The 17,327-nt window shown below is 40.0% G+C and overlaps 1 protein-coding gene across 3 annotated transcripts in view; it reads left to right on the forward strand.

Annotated features, from left to right (window-relative positions):
• VPS13B (vacuolar protein sorting 13 homolog B) overlaps positions 1-17,327 on the forward strand; it is a 472,964-nt gene that overhangs the window by 448,987 nt on the left and 6,650 nt on the right. For all 3 annotated transcript variants that reach the window (XM_089517705.1, XM_089517703.1, XM_089517704.1), the window contains exons 55-59: positions 844-959; positions 2,026-2,849; positions 7,638-7,814; positions 9,857-10,027; positions 15,468-15,644. In XM_089517705.1, coding sequence (XP_089373831.1) covers positions 844-959; positions 2,026-2,849; positions 7,638-7,814; positions 9,857-10,027; positions 15,468-15,644 — 1,465 coding nt within the window. The remainder of the gene's footprint in view (positions 1-843; positions 960-2,025; positions 2,850-7,637; positions 7,815-9,856; positions 10,028-15,467; positions 15,645-17,327) is intronic.

The raw sequence follows: 17,327 nt of genomic DNA on the forward strand, positions 1-17,327 counted from the left end.
CCATTTTCATCACAGTCATGCTCTACAAACATGACTGTTAAACACTTGAACAAGCTCCCAGCTGTTATATTACGGAGAGGTTTCTTGGTGTAAATGAAATGACAAGAAGAACACGGTGGAGGGATAAAGTACATCTTAGCAGAGAAACAGTAGGAGATGTCTCCTTCTATGTCTCACTCAGTCATACGATGTAGATCAAGTGTGCTCCTGAGCCAGAATTCAGCACTGGTAATTAGGAACACTGCTATATTTGAGAAGTGAGAGTGATGCAAACTCATATGCTCTCCACATATGTTGCAGTGAGCCTAGGCAGGCAAGCCAAATGGCAAGCGTAAATAAAGAGGGGAAAATGCATCATTCCAGGTTCTGCCTCAAACAACTAGGCTGACTGATCTTTAGAGATACCAGAACATGGGCCTGACAGATGTTTTCATCTAAACCTGTAAACCATGGGTTCTTAATCTGTGGTGCATGGACTGTAAGTAGTTGGTGGATGGTTTTAAAACAATGTTTTAATCTGTGTTCTTTGATTTCCTTCCTGTTACATGTGAAAATTATACTTGTGTTTTTCTGGGGAGAGGATCCATAGCTGTCATCAGATTCTCAATGCAGTCCATGGGGGAACAAAGTGTGGGAACTATGCTGTAGACCTGTTTTTATTCTTTCCTTTGCAACAGAACACAAATATTAAACATTGACATTCTCAAACTACTTGTTTCAATATAGTTTTACAGATCTCACTGTTACTATTGTGGAGTAACTGTTCTGTCCAACCAGAACAACATGACTGAATCAAGGTATACCCATGTTTTGCAGATTTCTAAGTACTCTTTTTCATTTTAGATTGTGTTCTTAACTGGCTTTGGCTATGTTTATGTGGATGTTGCTCATCAGTGTGGGTCAATAGTGATCACTTTAGCACCCGAAGGAAGACCAGGACACCAGGCCAACTTGAACAGGTATGTTAAAACTGCTTAGAAGTAGGAAATCCTAAAGAAAATTATCCTGTGTAAACTGTTCACCCTCTAGGTGTGAACTGACTTATTAAATATAGCACCACTGTTTGTTTTGTCTGGTGTCCTTGCGTATGTGTGGCGTATGTTTAGACCACATGTTAACATTTTGTATATCATAGTAAAACATGACAATCTAACATCTAAGGTCATGTCACTCTAGGATAAACACAAAATGCCTGGTACAATAAACAAGGCTCAGTGCAGACTCACAAGTTTAAAGTTTATTTGGCCAGATAGGCAGTCCGTACTTTCACAGAACTCCCATTGAGGTCTGTGGGAGTTCTTACTTGTGATGAAGGACAGAAGAATGGTCTCATGCAAACTATGTAGTCGATCATCTTTATTACACTTCCTCATGCGCTAAAATTGCAAAATCTTCTTAGCAAGCTCCACTCAGTTTAAATTATAGCAATACCTATTTATAAACTGGCCAAGTGCTTGGCTTCCAGAGGTGATGTCAAAGGGAGAACAGAATGTGTTACTGTGGATTTTTTAAAATATGCCCTATTGTTAAGTATGAATCCCCTCGAAATAAGTCATTATCAGTGCTTCATAGCCTGCTTGTTAGGTCAGCTCAGCTCAGCCAAGAGCAGTTAGAACTATAAAGTAAACACCACTATCATCAGTCTAAAACAGTCATGGCGATTTAATAGAGGAATATACACTTCCATAATGTGGTGTTAATGATCCATAATAGAAACACCCTATATTGTCTGCTGCAAAAGAGCCAAAATCTGACAATGTGTGAGGATATATCCCATTGTCTGCTTGAGCTTCATGCTACATTGCAAGTATGGCTGAAAACTGTACTTTACAGAGAAGTTCAGATACAATTTGCTGCTAAAGAAGCAGAAGAGTGTAATTTGGCACCAGCTAGCAATAATATTTCTCTGGATGTGTTGACTGTAGGTAATTTGCATCCCCAGATCTAGTTCATATTAATCACATTTGCATTTGATTTAATTTTGATTGTAAAAAGACCTTATTGCTGTTGCTTTTTGTCATGCAGAACTCAAGAGCAGAGCCTTGTGTTTAAAACATTCATCAGTCAGCTGAGCCTCACTGTGAACGATGATATCTCAAACCCCAAAATGTCATCTGAACTTCTGCGGTTCACAATAGACCACATTTACCTTCATATGGTTCCAGTTGCTAGCTATCTTAGGCCTTTGTCACAGGAATTTAATGGAGAGGCCACCAACAGTGTTCAGCAGTTTTATACTCTCCAGATCTATTGTGGAGACTTACAGCTGGACAATCAGCTTTACAGCAAATCCAATTTCCATTTTCCAGTCTTGCTGTGCCAGGGAGAGAAAAATGAAAGCATACAGTGGACCAAAATGCACAGCATCATGGTATCCAGCAAAGATCTGGAAGAATATAGCGAAAATTCCTTCATCAAATTGTGCCTCACTTTGTCAGGAGAGCAGACTTTACTGTTCCATGTGAATGAACTCAGCTTCGAAATGAAACCAGCCAGGTTATATGTGGAAGACACATTTGTTTATTATGTTAAGACTTTATTTGAGACCTACCTCCCGGACAGCAAAAACATTTATCATTCCACCAAAGCCTCTGCTCTGAGCCAGATATTACCTGAACAAGTGAAGCAGCATGCCAATGCTTTAGTCAATCCCGTGAAGCTAAGAAAGTTAGCAATCCAGCCAGTTAACCTCTTAGTTAGCATCCATGCTTCACTGAAGCTATACATTGCTTCAGATCACACTCCTCTCTCCTTCTCTGTGTTTGAACGGGGACCTGTCTTCACAACTGCCAGACAGCTCATTCATGCATTGGCCATGCATTATGCTGCAGGAGCATTATTCAGAGCAGGTATGCTTCTTTTTCTTTTTCTTTTCTTTTTTATAATACTTTTGTTCTATTTGGGGATCATGTAACCATGTGATTAAAGCATACAATAACATTCCTGAATGTTGGCAATTGAGGATACATCTGATCATATGGTGATCCTGACCAGCAGTGTCCCATATTAGGGAAGCCAAACATGGCCATAGCTTGTTTATTGTTGTGTATCACAGGAATTTGGTGTGATGTTACTCCATCAGCCAAAGTAAGAGATGTTGATTAGGTTAAACTTCTCTTTTTATTTCATTCAAAAAATATCACTACCTACAATGTACTTAATTTTTATTGATGTGCAAGTGCAATGACTATTATGTCTGAAGAAAAATATTGTCTTCATAAAAGTGATCTTTAAGGGGAAGTTGAATAAAATGATAGAACTGAAACTGACATGAACAGGAGAGAGCAGAGGTTGGCCTCTTGAAGAATATTTGCAAAGCTTGTGAGAAACTGAGAAATATATTGAGTTACATTTTTCTTTTTGTTGTCCCAGTCAGCCTGTACATCCCAGAATTCAAAACTAATTCCTAACATGGTCTCACAAAAGGATTTTCTTTCCTCAGTGTGTCTCTATACATTTGAAGCAAATTATGCCATTGAACACTGTTTTCTTGTTCAATCTCCCTTTGGCTGCCGTTTATGATTAGCAATCTGTCTTTCTTCACAGAATCCTCATGCTAGACTGGCACACAGATGTTTATTGTCCTTTGATCTAAGGAGTGTGTTTGTTTTACTGATTCTTTCTCATACAAGATCAATAGTGAGCAAACAGTCTATTAGATTAATGGATGCCTTGTCTCACTTCCATACATGTGCATTCATAAAGTGACTCCATCTATGTTGCATTTTTCTCACATAGAATGTGTACATTGCAATGGATAGAAAAACTATCCATAGCCCGAGCTTTCACTGAACTATGATTATCATCATCCTCTGTACCAGTTGCTGTTGCACTCTGTACTATTCCAAGCAATGTGCATCTATGTCAGTCAGAATTTAAGTGGCTTGGAAAGGACAATCCAACTCAATTGTGTATCATGTACACTTCAGAAAGGCCAAAGTTAGGCAGACTTCTTTGGAGGAATTTTGGGTGCTCTTGAACATACCTGAATTTCACATGCTCCCACCTCAGGGGAAGGCAAAGGTAAGCTGCCTCTGAACAAACCTTGCCAAAAAAAATCTCCATGATAGCTTTGGCTTAGGGTCACCATAAGTCGAAAATGACTTGAAGGCACTTAACACATACACAGAAGGTGATAGCAAAGACTTCTGCCTACAACCATGGAGAGCCAGGCAGAGTACAAAATAGGTGGTCTGACCTGTTTGGGAGCTCCATATGCTTATATGTTCAAACTATGTAATCCTGTAGAAAGACTTTTCTCATGACTTTCCCTTCACTCAGTGTGAACGTGAATTATAGATAACACCAGCAATGAAGAGAGTAGTTTTTGGAGCACCAGTGAAATGTAGGATGCGGTTTGAAAAGGTGCACTTTGTGATCCCTTAGCACAGGCATGTGTAACCTGAGGCCTTACAGATGTTGTCAGACAACAGCTCCCATCAGTTCTATCCAGCATAACCAGTGAAGAAACATCATAGGCATTTCAGTCAAATGTCTGAAGAGCCACAGTTGCCCATCTTATGTTAAGGGGAATAGTGAAGAACAAAATTTGGTGTGCGTGAGATTTCAACATTGCCTACGAGTGAAGTCAAAGGCCCTTGGTGTGACCTTCCTCTCAACCAAGGGTCACACGATATAGCCCACTCACTTCCATGCCAGCATTCTCTGAAGATGCCAGCTACATATGCTGGTGAAATGTCAGGAATAAACTCTTCCAGAACATGGCCACATAGCCCAAAAAACCCACAAAAAACTAATCCTCTGTGACCTTTGTATCCTCATGTGGGCTTGCTGCCATTTGAAGCAGTGTTTGATGACACTGTTTTTTACTGAGTATTGAAGTAAGATGAGTAAGGGTAAGCAATATTGTTGATTGTATTGGTTTGCTCCCTCAGTTGTTCGTTGGACAATAGGTAGAAGGAACGTTTTTACAGTCCGCCCTCCTTATCAGCAGACTTGCCATCCAAGAATGGCAAGCTGCTGTTTTAGTTCATGGCGGGGCTAGGGTTGCCATAATTCTCTAGTAAAAACTGGGACAAAATGTAGGACAAAATTTAGACCAAAATATAGGACAATTGTAGAATAAAATCTAGCCCAAAATGTAGGACATTTAAGGTCCTCCATTTTTCTTAAATGTCCTACATTGTTGGGCTAAATTTTATCCTACAATTGTCCTACATTTTGTCCTACATTTTGTCCCAGTTTTTAGTAGAGAATTGAATGGACTTGAGCAAGTGTGGATTTTCATATCCACCAGAACCTGGGCGGGGGGGGGGGGGGGGGGGGGGAACAGATCCTCCACATATATGGAGGCTTGACTGTACATATGAATGAGTCCAAAATCATAAAAACAATATATGAATGATACTCACATTTTCAGATATTTGTCCCAGGATACTGCCCAGGTATTTGAGGACTCTTCATAAGTCCCAAGGACACAAGTATCACTGTATGTATATAAGCAGTGGGAAGCCACAGCCTATCAGCAAATCTCCTCGCCAACTTATTTCCAAGTATTATATATTAAATTTCTGGCATGTTTTATATAATATATATAACATATATAACATCATACAATGATGCCAGCTTCATCCAGGCTTATCTAAATCACAAAAACTGAACTCCACCAATGCTGTCCATTGGTGAGAGGGCGCAATCTCAAGAACCCCTTTGTTCCTAGTCTTTGAGCAAAATTCTCAAGTGGAATCCAATTTTTGCTATTTAAGTCAGGAGGAGGTGAAACTGGACAGGAGAAATCCTGCCGGAGGCTAGATCTTGTCACGCTTTTTGAAAGAGGGCAGTAGCAACTGAAGTTTTAAGCAGGCACTGGAGATGGAAAAATGTAGTTCCACCCAAGTTATCTCTGTTAGGTGAATGACATTTGTGTAAATGTGTGTGTGTGCGCACGTGTGCACGTACAATCCTTTCAGGTCTCTTGTCAACAGTGACCTCATGTATTTTATTGGGTTTTTTTTAAGGCAAGAAATACGGTGGTGGTTTGCCATTGCCTTCCTCTGAAATACAGCCTACAGCACCTGATATTCCTTGGAGATCAGCCATCCAAGTACTAACCAAGGCTGACTCTACGTAGTTTCCAAGATGGGATCTGGTACCTTCAGAGTATTTAGAACTGCAATATTATTATTCAGATTCAGAATAGTTTTTCAAGGAAGGTTACAGCTTTTGAAATATAAGGAGATGAAAAGGGGAGCGTTTTAGTTGCTTGACCGTTTGCTGCAGAATAGAAGAAACAGTTTCTGACAAAATGCCCTCTGCTCCATGAAAGTTTATTCTTCACTATGTTTGTTAGTTTTTGAAGGAGCCACAAGCCCCTTCGGTGGATTTTTCTAAGTAAGTTTTATTCATTTCCCCCCAAAGGGGAAGCTCTCTATAATGAATCTAATAATGTTAAAAAGGGTTTTACATCTCTGCTTGCAAATTACATGGTGCACTCCTGGATTTTCCATGTAACCTTGCTTGACTCGGTTGATAGATTATCCCACATTATGAGGCATGAGTCAGAAGATTTATCTCACATTATGATTTGCTACCAGAATTGCAAACGCTCAGCACTGAGTAAAAACACTGCTGATGTGCAGTCATCCATTGGCTGTGCATGCTTCCACCCTAAAAAAAACCACTGTTGTTAGATACAGGCACAGTCCACCCTCCGCTTTGGCATCCAAAACAGAGCTTTTAATTTTCTTTGAGGGTTTTCTAAGTAGCCCACATGGTGCCACAATGTTGGCTGCTGCAAACAACAGTTTTGACTTTACAATCTGTTCCAGTAGTCCTGCTCTGGCTTCCAAACCAGGATTGTAGCACAGCTTGTAGGAAAGCAAGGGCAATATGCTTGGACATTGGGCTATCAGCCAACCACTGTAATTTTATGCAGGGAACTCAATCCAAAGAATCCTCCAAGTTCATCCCCTTGTGGGGAACTCATAAGGGATCCTCCCTCTGAGTAACTTAATCAGCATGCAAATGCCATTTATGTTTACACAACTGTGCTGAGCAAAAAGCCATTTATCTGGCTATAACTAGACTCTACAAGAAAGTGATCAGCACAGAGCTGTTGGCTGGATTAAAATAATTCCTTATGCACTTGTCAAAAATCTGCATCCCCTTTCCCACACCCCATCAAGCAGCTGACCTTCACACTCCCCCAAGGCTACACACTGTATCACTGTAAACTAGCTGTCATGAGTCTTTCGCTGTGAAAATGTGGAATAACAAAGTTGCTTTGCAAGATGTAAAGCCTCCTAAGCAAAATAAGCCCCTGCTCCTATTACTTCAAGCCATTTGCATGCGGCATCCATCTCTCCACACAGAGTTTTAGCAGAAATACAGGAGGCTCATGGAAGGAAGTCATTTTAAAGCTATTTGTGTTTTTGCCAAAGGGATTTCTTTGATTTTGAAAGCATGAAAGATTGCCGTTGCGGAATCCGTAGTGGATGAGCTATTTCCCATGTTTTTTCTCAAAGGAAGCTCATGATGTGATAAATTTTGGTATAAAAATGACATGGGGGAGCCAGAAAACAGAGAGGTTTTTCTTCCCTTCAAAAAAACCCAACTACTGGTGTTTCTATGATTTCTCTAACCATCCACATTCCATTCTCTCCTGTTTTGCATTATAGGATGGGTGGTTGGATCTCTGGAAATTCTTGGCAGCCCAGCCAGCTTGGTAAGAAGCATAGGCAATGGGATAGCTGACTTCTTCAGGCTTCCATATGAAGGGCTGACCCGTGGTCCTGGAGCCTTTGTTAGCGGTGTCTCCAGAGGAACAACATCATTTGTGAAGCACATCTCCAAAGGTAGATGTCCAAGTCAGCCACCAGGTGTTAAAAGGAAGGCACTAATATCTTTAGATGGATTTCTCATCCTCCTCATTGTTCTAACTGGTTGGGATCTCAGTGAAATGCTGGGTGGGTAAGAAAGCTCACTTATCCTCACTGTGTTTTAAAAACAGGTAACTTCTTTAACAATAGCATCTTAGAAACACTAGTGATTTAAACCTTCCCGCATGGCCACTTTGTCATGCAGTAACTAAACGGAGATATTAAAGACTGCTGTACCTTAGAAATCCTACACCACATTGCCTCATCATATGTAGTGTTCAAAAGGGGAAAAAGCACTGTTGTTAGATATTTCTGAGCATGTTTTTGAAGTAAGTGGTACATCTGGATGTTACTAGACTTGAAAACAGACATAGTGCCATCTTGTGGCTTCAAAGCACTGCTGCGTTCTCAAAGCAAGGGAAATGTTTTGCCAGCAATTTAATGAGAATGCAAATGGTCCTATGTGAGCTCATTTTCAAATTCTGCATTTCCACTGCCCTTTCCCAATGGTATTCATGTTGCTTTTGGATAAGCTTGCTAATTATCAGTGGAAGATTTGGTAGGTTACAGTTACAGCAGACCTCATAAGGAATCAGGCTGAAAAACTGTGTTAAATCTGCACCATGCAGTGATGAAGCCAATCCTTATAGCAATACCAAGTACATTTCTATACTGCTTATCAGAGAATGAAGCACTCCCTAAATGGTTTACAATTTAAGATACAGAATGACATTCTGTATTGCAGTTGGATATTCACAATTTAAAAGTTACAAATCCATAACTGTTCCGTATTCAGAAGTGGACATTCAGGAAGGTTCCACTCCACCAAATGCATCTGAGGAAGTAGATTGTAGTCTTTGAAAGCTCATACTGCCAATTTCTTTTCTTTCCATTAGTTTCAGAGGTACTGCAAGATCTCTCTATGTTCCATTTTCAGTAAGACTATATAGTCATGTTGTAAGATTACATAAAATGTACCCACCAGCCCACCTTAACAGCTAGCAGCTGCTGGGGCAAAAGAGGTCTTTTCAGCACCCATTTGGGATACAAGGAGGATGACATTTCCATTCCCCTTCTTCCAGCAAGCAAGACTGCAACAGTCAGAATTTGGATACAGCAACCATGTGGTAGATTTAATGGCTCACATGGCATCCAAGGAGTAAAGAGGAGCACTATTTTTTGTCAACTTGGCTCTGTATAACTTGCAGTAGAGGCTCCCTTTGTTCCATCTGCCTCTGAGGAATTCCTCATTGCAGCCTCCATGACAAGCAGCTGTAAACATCCTCCTCCTTGCACCCAGTCAGCAGCTTAATATACCTTCTTTGTTGGATGGGGCTGCTAGCTGTTAAGTGAGGCTGGGGGACTCAGGCCAGGAGATGTTAATTAGTTATGCACATGTATCTAAGTAAGTATGCAGAATATCAGCAGTAGGTTATACCTCATGAGCCTGGCTTAGCTAGGCAAAATTATGTGTTATCTCGTTTCACTTGGCCCGGTACGCACGGGCGCTTTGTGGCATGGTGGCGGCGATATTAGGGTTCAGGAGCGCACAGACACCACACGTTCCCAAACTCTAATTTGTACAGGCGCCAGCATCATAGCAGCCTCCCATCCATACAGGGGCCGCCATGATGCTGGCGCCAGCGCCGTACAGCAACCAGACGCCGCTAGCATGAAGTGGTGTCATGGCAGGGCTCCTTCCTGCTTCCAGCATCACTAAAAAGAAGCCGCTCTAGGCAGCTCTTTTTTTTTTTGTGGCATGGGGATGCTGCAGAACAGACACGGAGCTTACAGAGGCAGCACAGACCTCCCATCTGTACTGCCCCATTTGTTTGCAAATAAAACAGTTTCATCTGCAGGTTTTTGGACCACAACTCTCACAATCCCAACATCCAACTTGGCCATTAGGAAATCTGGGAGTAATAGTCCCAAAGGGGGAGGGAGGTATTTCAATATTCTGCTTTCATTGCCTCCATTCTAAGCAAATCATTGATTTGATTGCCCAACTTTACATTCAGGTACGCTGACATCAATTACCAACCTGGCAACAAGCCTTGCTCGCAACATGGATAGGCTGTCCCTGGATGAGGAGCATTACAATAGGCAAGAAGAGTGGAGAAGGCAGCTTCCTGAGAACCTGGGAGAAGGACTGCGCCAGGGCCTCTCTCGACTAGGCATCAGCCTACTAGGTAACAATGCCTGGTTTCATTATTATTGTATCAAAGTCTTTGAGGAATGAAATCTGAAAAGAACTGCAAAATGTACACTCACATTTTGGCCTCCTCATTTGGGGTTTTTGTTTTTTCAGATGCTGGGAGAGTGTTTGGTTGCGAGTTTTAGTTTCGTGTTTTCTGTTGTCAATTTCAGTTTCTCATCATGGATTGAGTCTCACAGAGTAAGAAGCATATGATTGGCAGAGGCAAAGGGATTGTGGCTTGTGGTGCAGAGGATGCAGTCAATGTTGAGTGTGCAATTCCAGCCTAAGAACTGACAAGGATTTGGTGGCAGAGGGAAATTAGATTGAGGTTACTGGAAATGAGTTCATGGGGAAATGCCAAGATCTGGCCCAGCTGGGCCCTGCAATAGGATGAAGCATCTGCTTCAAGAAGCGCCATGAGTAGAAGTGAAGGGAGGAAATATTATCTGGGAAATCAGCATACCCCTACACTAGTAACGGAAGGCAATAAAAGAAAACACTAGCATTAGTGGTGAAAAGCTAAAGAGTGTGACTTCTATGATATTATCTTGTACAAATAAATGCCAGCAAAGTGAATGAAACAGCTTGAGAGCAATTATATATTTGTTAAGTATTTGCATGAGCAAATGGAGAATTTTCAGTGGCAAAAAGAAATAAATAAAATAAAATGTCACTGTGATTTTTAAGCTGTTTCTGGTTTAGCTGTAATAGGGAGGAGCAGTGTCCATAAGGCAGAAATCTGGAATATATGTGATTAATATATCCACACTGTCCAACATTTAAGTTATGCTACTGGAATCCACATGGTACAAAGCTCTTTGAAAGGGTTCTTCAACAGTTCTAACAATCTTTCAAAGTTGCTTTGTATGGTGGAAATTGTACCATCATTTGATTCTCATTGTACCGTCAATAGATTCTCATCAAGGATATATTTATTTAAGCTGTAGAGATGTCCTTATGATTGTGTGAAACTTCGATTTTGCCAGTGGTAGTGACATGCATGAGAACAGTAGAACTTTGATTTTGCAGGCACTTACTATCCTGGGAATCTGAAGCTATGGCCCTTATATTTAAACATACCCGATCACTTATTGGTCTCACTTGCTGTATTTACTCAAGATAAGTAGGTTTCAGGTTGGTTTAAATCTCAATTACCTGCAGCATTTTACTTAAAGGGGATGAGGAACTTTTCCTATCCCTTTGGTTCTGTTTACAAATATTTTATTGATGAAATAGTGGCCACTATTCTTAGATAAAAATATTAACCACCCAAATAAATACAAGTATATTGTGATGTGAATAAGCAGATACCTACAATGTATCTTACAAGTGAGGTGTTAGCAGACATAATAATGGACATGAGTTCTATATCTGAAGGTCTCATGTTCTAGCCTCAGCTGCTTTTTAAACTGTTTAACCACCAATATATTCTCTCAGCACAGAATTCTGAAAATTATGATTTTGAGAGGGGGCAGATCTCAAACAAAGGCTCTCAGGCCCTAAGGTTCTTTGGGGAAAGCAAAAACACACTTCGCATATTTACTCTACACATGAGAAAAAGAACTATGTTAGCCCCCCACATCCATCTCCAGAGATACTTCTCTATCTGTGGAAAAGTTCCACAGACGTTCCAGGGGTTTCCAGAGTTTCAATTCACATGAGCCTCCATGGATTTAGGAGGCTCTTAGGTTCAGAACCATCATCCTTCACATAGTGGAGACTGGTGAAAGTAACAATGGAAGGAGCAGGAGTAGCACATTTCCTTCCTCATATGTTGAGTAAGTATTGTAAACATCTGTGAGTAAAAATGATTGAACAGGGCTAGTGGTTTATGTCTGGAGGTCAAGCATAGCTTGATTGCTCTCCTCTTCCTTAAGATGTCTAGTGTCACTTCTCTGCAGCAGTATTACAAGGACTTTTGAAGCCATCAGTTCTTGTGACAACAGACCTGTTCAATTAATAGGGGGATAGGGGAATATTCCACCGATGCAGAAGGAGACACTGAGTTAAGCAAGACCACTAGCTAACTAGTCAACATATAAAACTACCAATAGTTCTGTTTCCAGTATGGCCTGTCACATGAGCATCTGCTTTCGCCAGACACTTTACTCCAAGTTTACTAACAGAAAAGAAGAGCATGGAGTGCACAGGAAGCATTTATTAGTACACAATAATATTGTTCAATTCTGTTGCAGAAAAGAATGTACTAGTTCCAACATTAAAGAAGTTTAAATATGTTTAATAGGGTAATAATGTCTGAGTAGTCTCTATGAATGACCAACAGAGATAGGATGAAAGAAACCAGTAGAGTAACATAATATTGCCACAGGGAAAAGCACAGAATATTTTGCTATTCTCCTCAGATGCTGTACTGTGATACCAAACCAAAGAGGGGGATTTTTTTAGTTTTGCAGTGAGGAGCTGGTTTACATTTCATTTAACTAGCAAACAGCAGGAAGGATGAACTGTTAATGGGGAAGAATGAATTGAAAATACTTTTTTTTTCTTGACAAAATGAACAAAAATTAATTGTGTCTGAGGATCAAACTACATATTGCACTGCCTATAACATAATCTTGTTGACCCCTACACATGACTGTGCTTCTCCTTCCAGCCATTTCTGACCTAAGCATCTCCTCCACTCACCCCAATTATTTTCCTGGGATTCCAGTCCTATGTTTCTGAGAGCTAAACACATGTCAAGTGAGAACAGTAACAAGGGTAAAGGGAGCTGGGAAATAATGAAGTTTCAGTGATAAAGCAACCGGCAGTTGAAGCACTTCCTCTTCCCATCCTCTCCACCCATATATTATGGGAAAAGATCAACTGTAAGAGCAGGTTATAAGCCAGGTTTTTTTTGGGGAGGGGAGCAATCGATCCATTTGAATTTCTGGAAAAGCATCACACATTTTCTAAATGTTTGATACCAAGCAAAACATTGTGTGTACCTCATCCACAAGAACAAATATAAATGTGTATTTCACATCACATAAATATTACAAAATGTACATGCTTGGCACATACAGTAAGCACAATTTTCTACACAGGTGTTCCTTCTTCCTAGGGATTTTCAGATTTGTCAGGCTTGATCTTGTTGAGGGTTTTTTTTCCTGCAGTGCAAAATTCATTCTGACTCAGATCTACATTGGATTACAACCCTTCATTTATGCATGTACTCAGTGAAATATGTATTTACTGCTGTTCACATTTTCAAAACAGATGCATTATTTGTTCATATTTTTCCAATGGACCTATTTTATACACATTTCCCTATCAAATGAAGTCTGTTGATATATATATTTCAAGTGGATGCATTTTTCTGAAATGCATTTTTCTGCACTTCTGGAACACTTGTGTGTGTTTTTGCAGATTGCATAGCTAGCTGAGAAATGTGTGCATTACCAACTACAGTACAGATTTCATTTGGGTCTACATTTGGCTCCAAGAACTTCAAATTCAGATGTAAGGTCAAGAAATTCCTCACCCATCCCTTTCTATAAAACATAAATTCAGTGTGACCCTAGAACTAGATAGTAAGAAATCATATGATTAAAGAATGGGAGAAAAACTAATTTGTTTCTCTCGTGGTACTTTGCAAAATTACAGCTACAATCATGCATTTGTTTTGATCATGTATCCATTGTTCCTTAATTTGTTCAATTACCATAAAAGTAGCTAAGAAACTAATAAAGAGGAAATTTTAATACTACAGATAAATAGCCAGTTGTTTGCCAGAAGAATGTATGTTTTTCTTGCCTACCTTATCCCAGAGTTTAGGAATATATTAGAATGTATCTTTTGAGAGCCACTGTGATGAAGTGGTTTGAGCACTGGACTGCAACTCTGGAGACCAAGGTTCAAATCTTCACTCACCTGTGGAAACCCACCAAGTGACCTTGGGCAAATCACATTCTCTCAGCCTCAGGAAGATGAAGGCAAACTTCCTCCGAACAAATCTTGCCATGATAAATTTGCCTTTGTGTAAAAGATAAAAAGCTTCCCCTTTGACAAGGTTGTCTAGCTGTGTCCAACTATAGGGGGCATTGATCATCTTGGGCCATATGACAACTTCTGTGGTCATATTGCCAGCATGACTACACAGAATGCTGTTACCTTCCCACCAAAGCGGTACCTTTTACATGCTTTCGAACTGCTAGGTTGGCAGAGGCTGGGACTAGCAACAGAGGTTCACTCTGGCACTTAGACCTTGAACTGCCAACCTGCTGATCTTGCAGTCATCAGAGCCTCCATGTCTCATAAGTTTGCCTTTAGGTGACCATAAACTGGAAATGACTTGAAGGCACACAACAACAAATCTTTGTCTTATGCACCAAACAAACCAATGAAAGCATTAGGTTGAGAGACAGTGGTGTGCATCTGTAGCATTTCTAGAGTATAATATTTTAGGTCATGCACACATAACAAAGAACATTCTCTGTGGTGCCCACTAGCTGTCCTCTGCATGTGACCAAACAGATGTCCCTTCCAGTGCAGCTGCTTGGCCTCTGTTTTCCTGTAAAGCTCCTGAAAAAGAGGCTTGCAGACTTTATCCACCGATTTCCTCTGTGCTGAACAATGACCTTGAGCTCAGGCACTTCAGATTCAAATTGCCGTCACATAACACCTTGTCATTTTGTTCAATCATTGTCCTTTTAGTGAATTCCAAATAGCTTATCCATCAAAGTTACAACAACTAGAGACATCTCTCTGGTAAGTGGCTTGAGTAAACTTGAGATCAAAGAGAGATCCCACCTTACATACCTGTTTACATTTAGGAAGATTTAAACTGCAGTCCTCTGTTGATACTAAAAGCCAGAGGGGTCATTAAGGCACTTGTAAAAGTTTGACCCATGCACATTAAAGTAAAATATGGTTGTGTTCGCAAAGACAGTAACAAAAAGTCCCAAAGCCTAATTCTGCTAAGCTTAGTAATATATCAGAGGTTGCATTAGTTTATGAGCATTTCTGGCAATAGAAAGGGATATTAAAATGATATATGAAATGCAGGCAGTTTTTTTTCTTATGAAGTCAAGCTTACGTGAAAATCTCATTTCCATAACAGCTAAAAGTCTCAGAACGCTAGCAGACATTTGTTCCCATCTGATGTACCTATATATACAGTATTCTGAGTTCGACCAAGTCAACAAAGATACTTCAGAGGAAAACGTCCGAGAGATTAAATTGTACTGTGAAGTCACAAAGTGCAAATGTTTATATGAAAGAGAAACACAAAAGGAGCATGCAAGAGAAAGAGAGAACCTTATCTGAATTAAAGAAACTAAATTATTGCTCGAGTTTCATTGGTATTTCTTATTGCTGTATTTGGCAGATGGCAGTCACATTTTGCATTTAAACAAAACTGTTTCAGAGCCACAGTTTCCAGTTGTTCTGTTCTACTCTTCTCTTGTAATGCTTGGAAACTCTTATTACAGGTGCGATTGCTGGCATTGTAGACCAGCCGATGCAGAACTTCCAGAAAACATCAGAGGCCCAGGCTTCCGCTGGACACAAGGCAAAAGGGGTCATCTCTGGTGTGGGGAAAGGAATCATGGGAGTTTTTGCCAAGCCCATTGGAGGAGCAGCTGAGCTAGTCTCACAGACTGGTTATGGTAGGTTGCAATGAATCTGTGAATTCAGTATGGATGGTACCAAATGGAGTGCAAGTTTTCACTTGTCTATTAAGTTAGCATGCTGTATGCTTTCATTGTTTTTAAATGTTTTCCTTCCTGTTATCGTAACCTTCTAGTGCCACCAAAATGTTGTTAGTTGAGGCTTTTAGACTCTGTTGCAAAGAATGTTTGAGTCATAATAAACAGTGGTGGGCACTTTTTTGTACAAGGGAACCTAGGTTGGTGCTGGATTTTATGGAAAGTGAAATTGATGTCAAAATGTGGGTGTACGTAAAGGCTGATCTAGTCTTCAAAATGGTACGTTTTTTGCTTCCATTACTTGCAGATGATTCAACATGGCTTAGAGAGAAATGTAGTTGTACTAAAGAGAACTGGATGGGACAGATGAATTTTTGCACACTATCTACAGTCCATCACAAAACTAGCAGATTCCATGGCAGAAATCATATTGGGGATTTCACACATATCTCTAATCAAATCTTGTGCAAATGTAAACATTTCAAAAGAAAGCCAGATATGCCTGCTTACTCTAAGCCGCCAAAAGCTAACCCAAACAGGAAATCCAGCATACCCAGAAGTAGACATTAGCTGTTTTGTGAGGGAAGTGAGGTGGTTCTGTAACTGTCAAGCAGCTACAAAGAACCTGTCTTTCAGTGCCATGATCATGAATATAATAATATAATAAAAAGGAACTCTTGGCCAGTTTTAGTCAAAACAAGATAATTGGGAAGGTTGTATTTTAACAGCATCAAACTCAGTACATTTAGGGCTTTTAACATGGTATATTGTGTTACAGAAATTAATTCTGACATGTTTATGTGGCCTTCCTCCCAACAGACTAGTGTTATATATTTAGTTAAAACATTATTTTATAACTGTCTTTTCCAAGGGACTTAAAAGTGGCTACAATATAGATGAAACAATACCATATAAAAACCCAAGTATAAATATTCAAAACAACAGGATCAAAATACTGTATATACTAAAAATTTAAGTTAAAAAAATTGACCCTAAAAACCTGAGTCGACTTATCCACAGGTCTCAGATATAATGAATGTATATATGTTTGTATGTATGTATATAAAAACCATCCCCCGGTGAAATGCAAGAGTTTAAACTGCCCTGGAAGGACTGACCCCCTTCTTCTCTCTCATCCATCCAGCTTTTAGTATGAGCACAAACAGTTATGCCTGCTGGAATTTTGTAAGTTCTTTGGCATTCATTACACACCCCTAAGTTTTACCCTTGACTTACTCATGTATATCCATAATTTTGACCCCAACACCTGCCCTAGGCTTATACTTGAGGTCGACTTATAGTTGAGTATATATGGTAGTTTTAAAGACATCTACATTTTTTAAAAGGATTTTTAATGGCAGGAAAGTTCCATTAATAATAGGACAAGGCAGACTTCCCTTGGGATGAAGTTCCAGAACCATAAGGTCACCAGGTATATTCCAGATATCATTGGGACATACACAGGCTTCCAGCTGAACATCTTAATAAGCAGAGAGATTTGTGCAGTACAAGGTGGTTCTTCAGATATTTGTCTTAGCCCCAGACCAGCATCATCCCATGTTTTGGGATATTAAATCTTTGGCCACTAAGCCTTGTGGGCTAACAGAAGACACACACACACTCCAGAAACAGTCAGATTCTACC

Source organism: Sceloporus occidentalis, unplaced genomic scaffold, assembly GCF_023333645.1.
Source record: "Sceloporus occidentalis isolate IW3139 unplaced genomic scaffold, rSceOcc1.0.p SCAF_3, whole genome shotgun sequence".
Classification (NCBI taxonomy): Eukaryota; Metazoa; Chordata; class Lepidosauria; order Squamata; family Phrynosomatidae; genus Sceloporus; species Sceloporus occidentalis.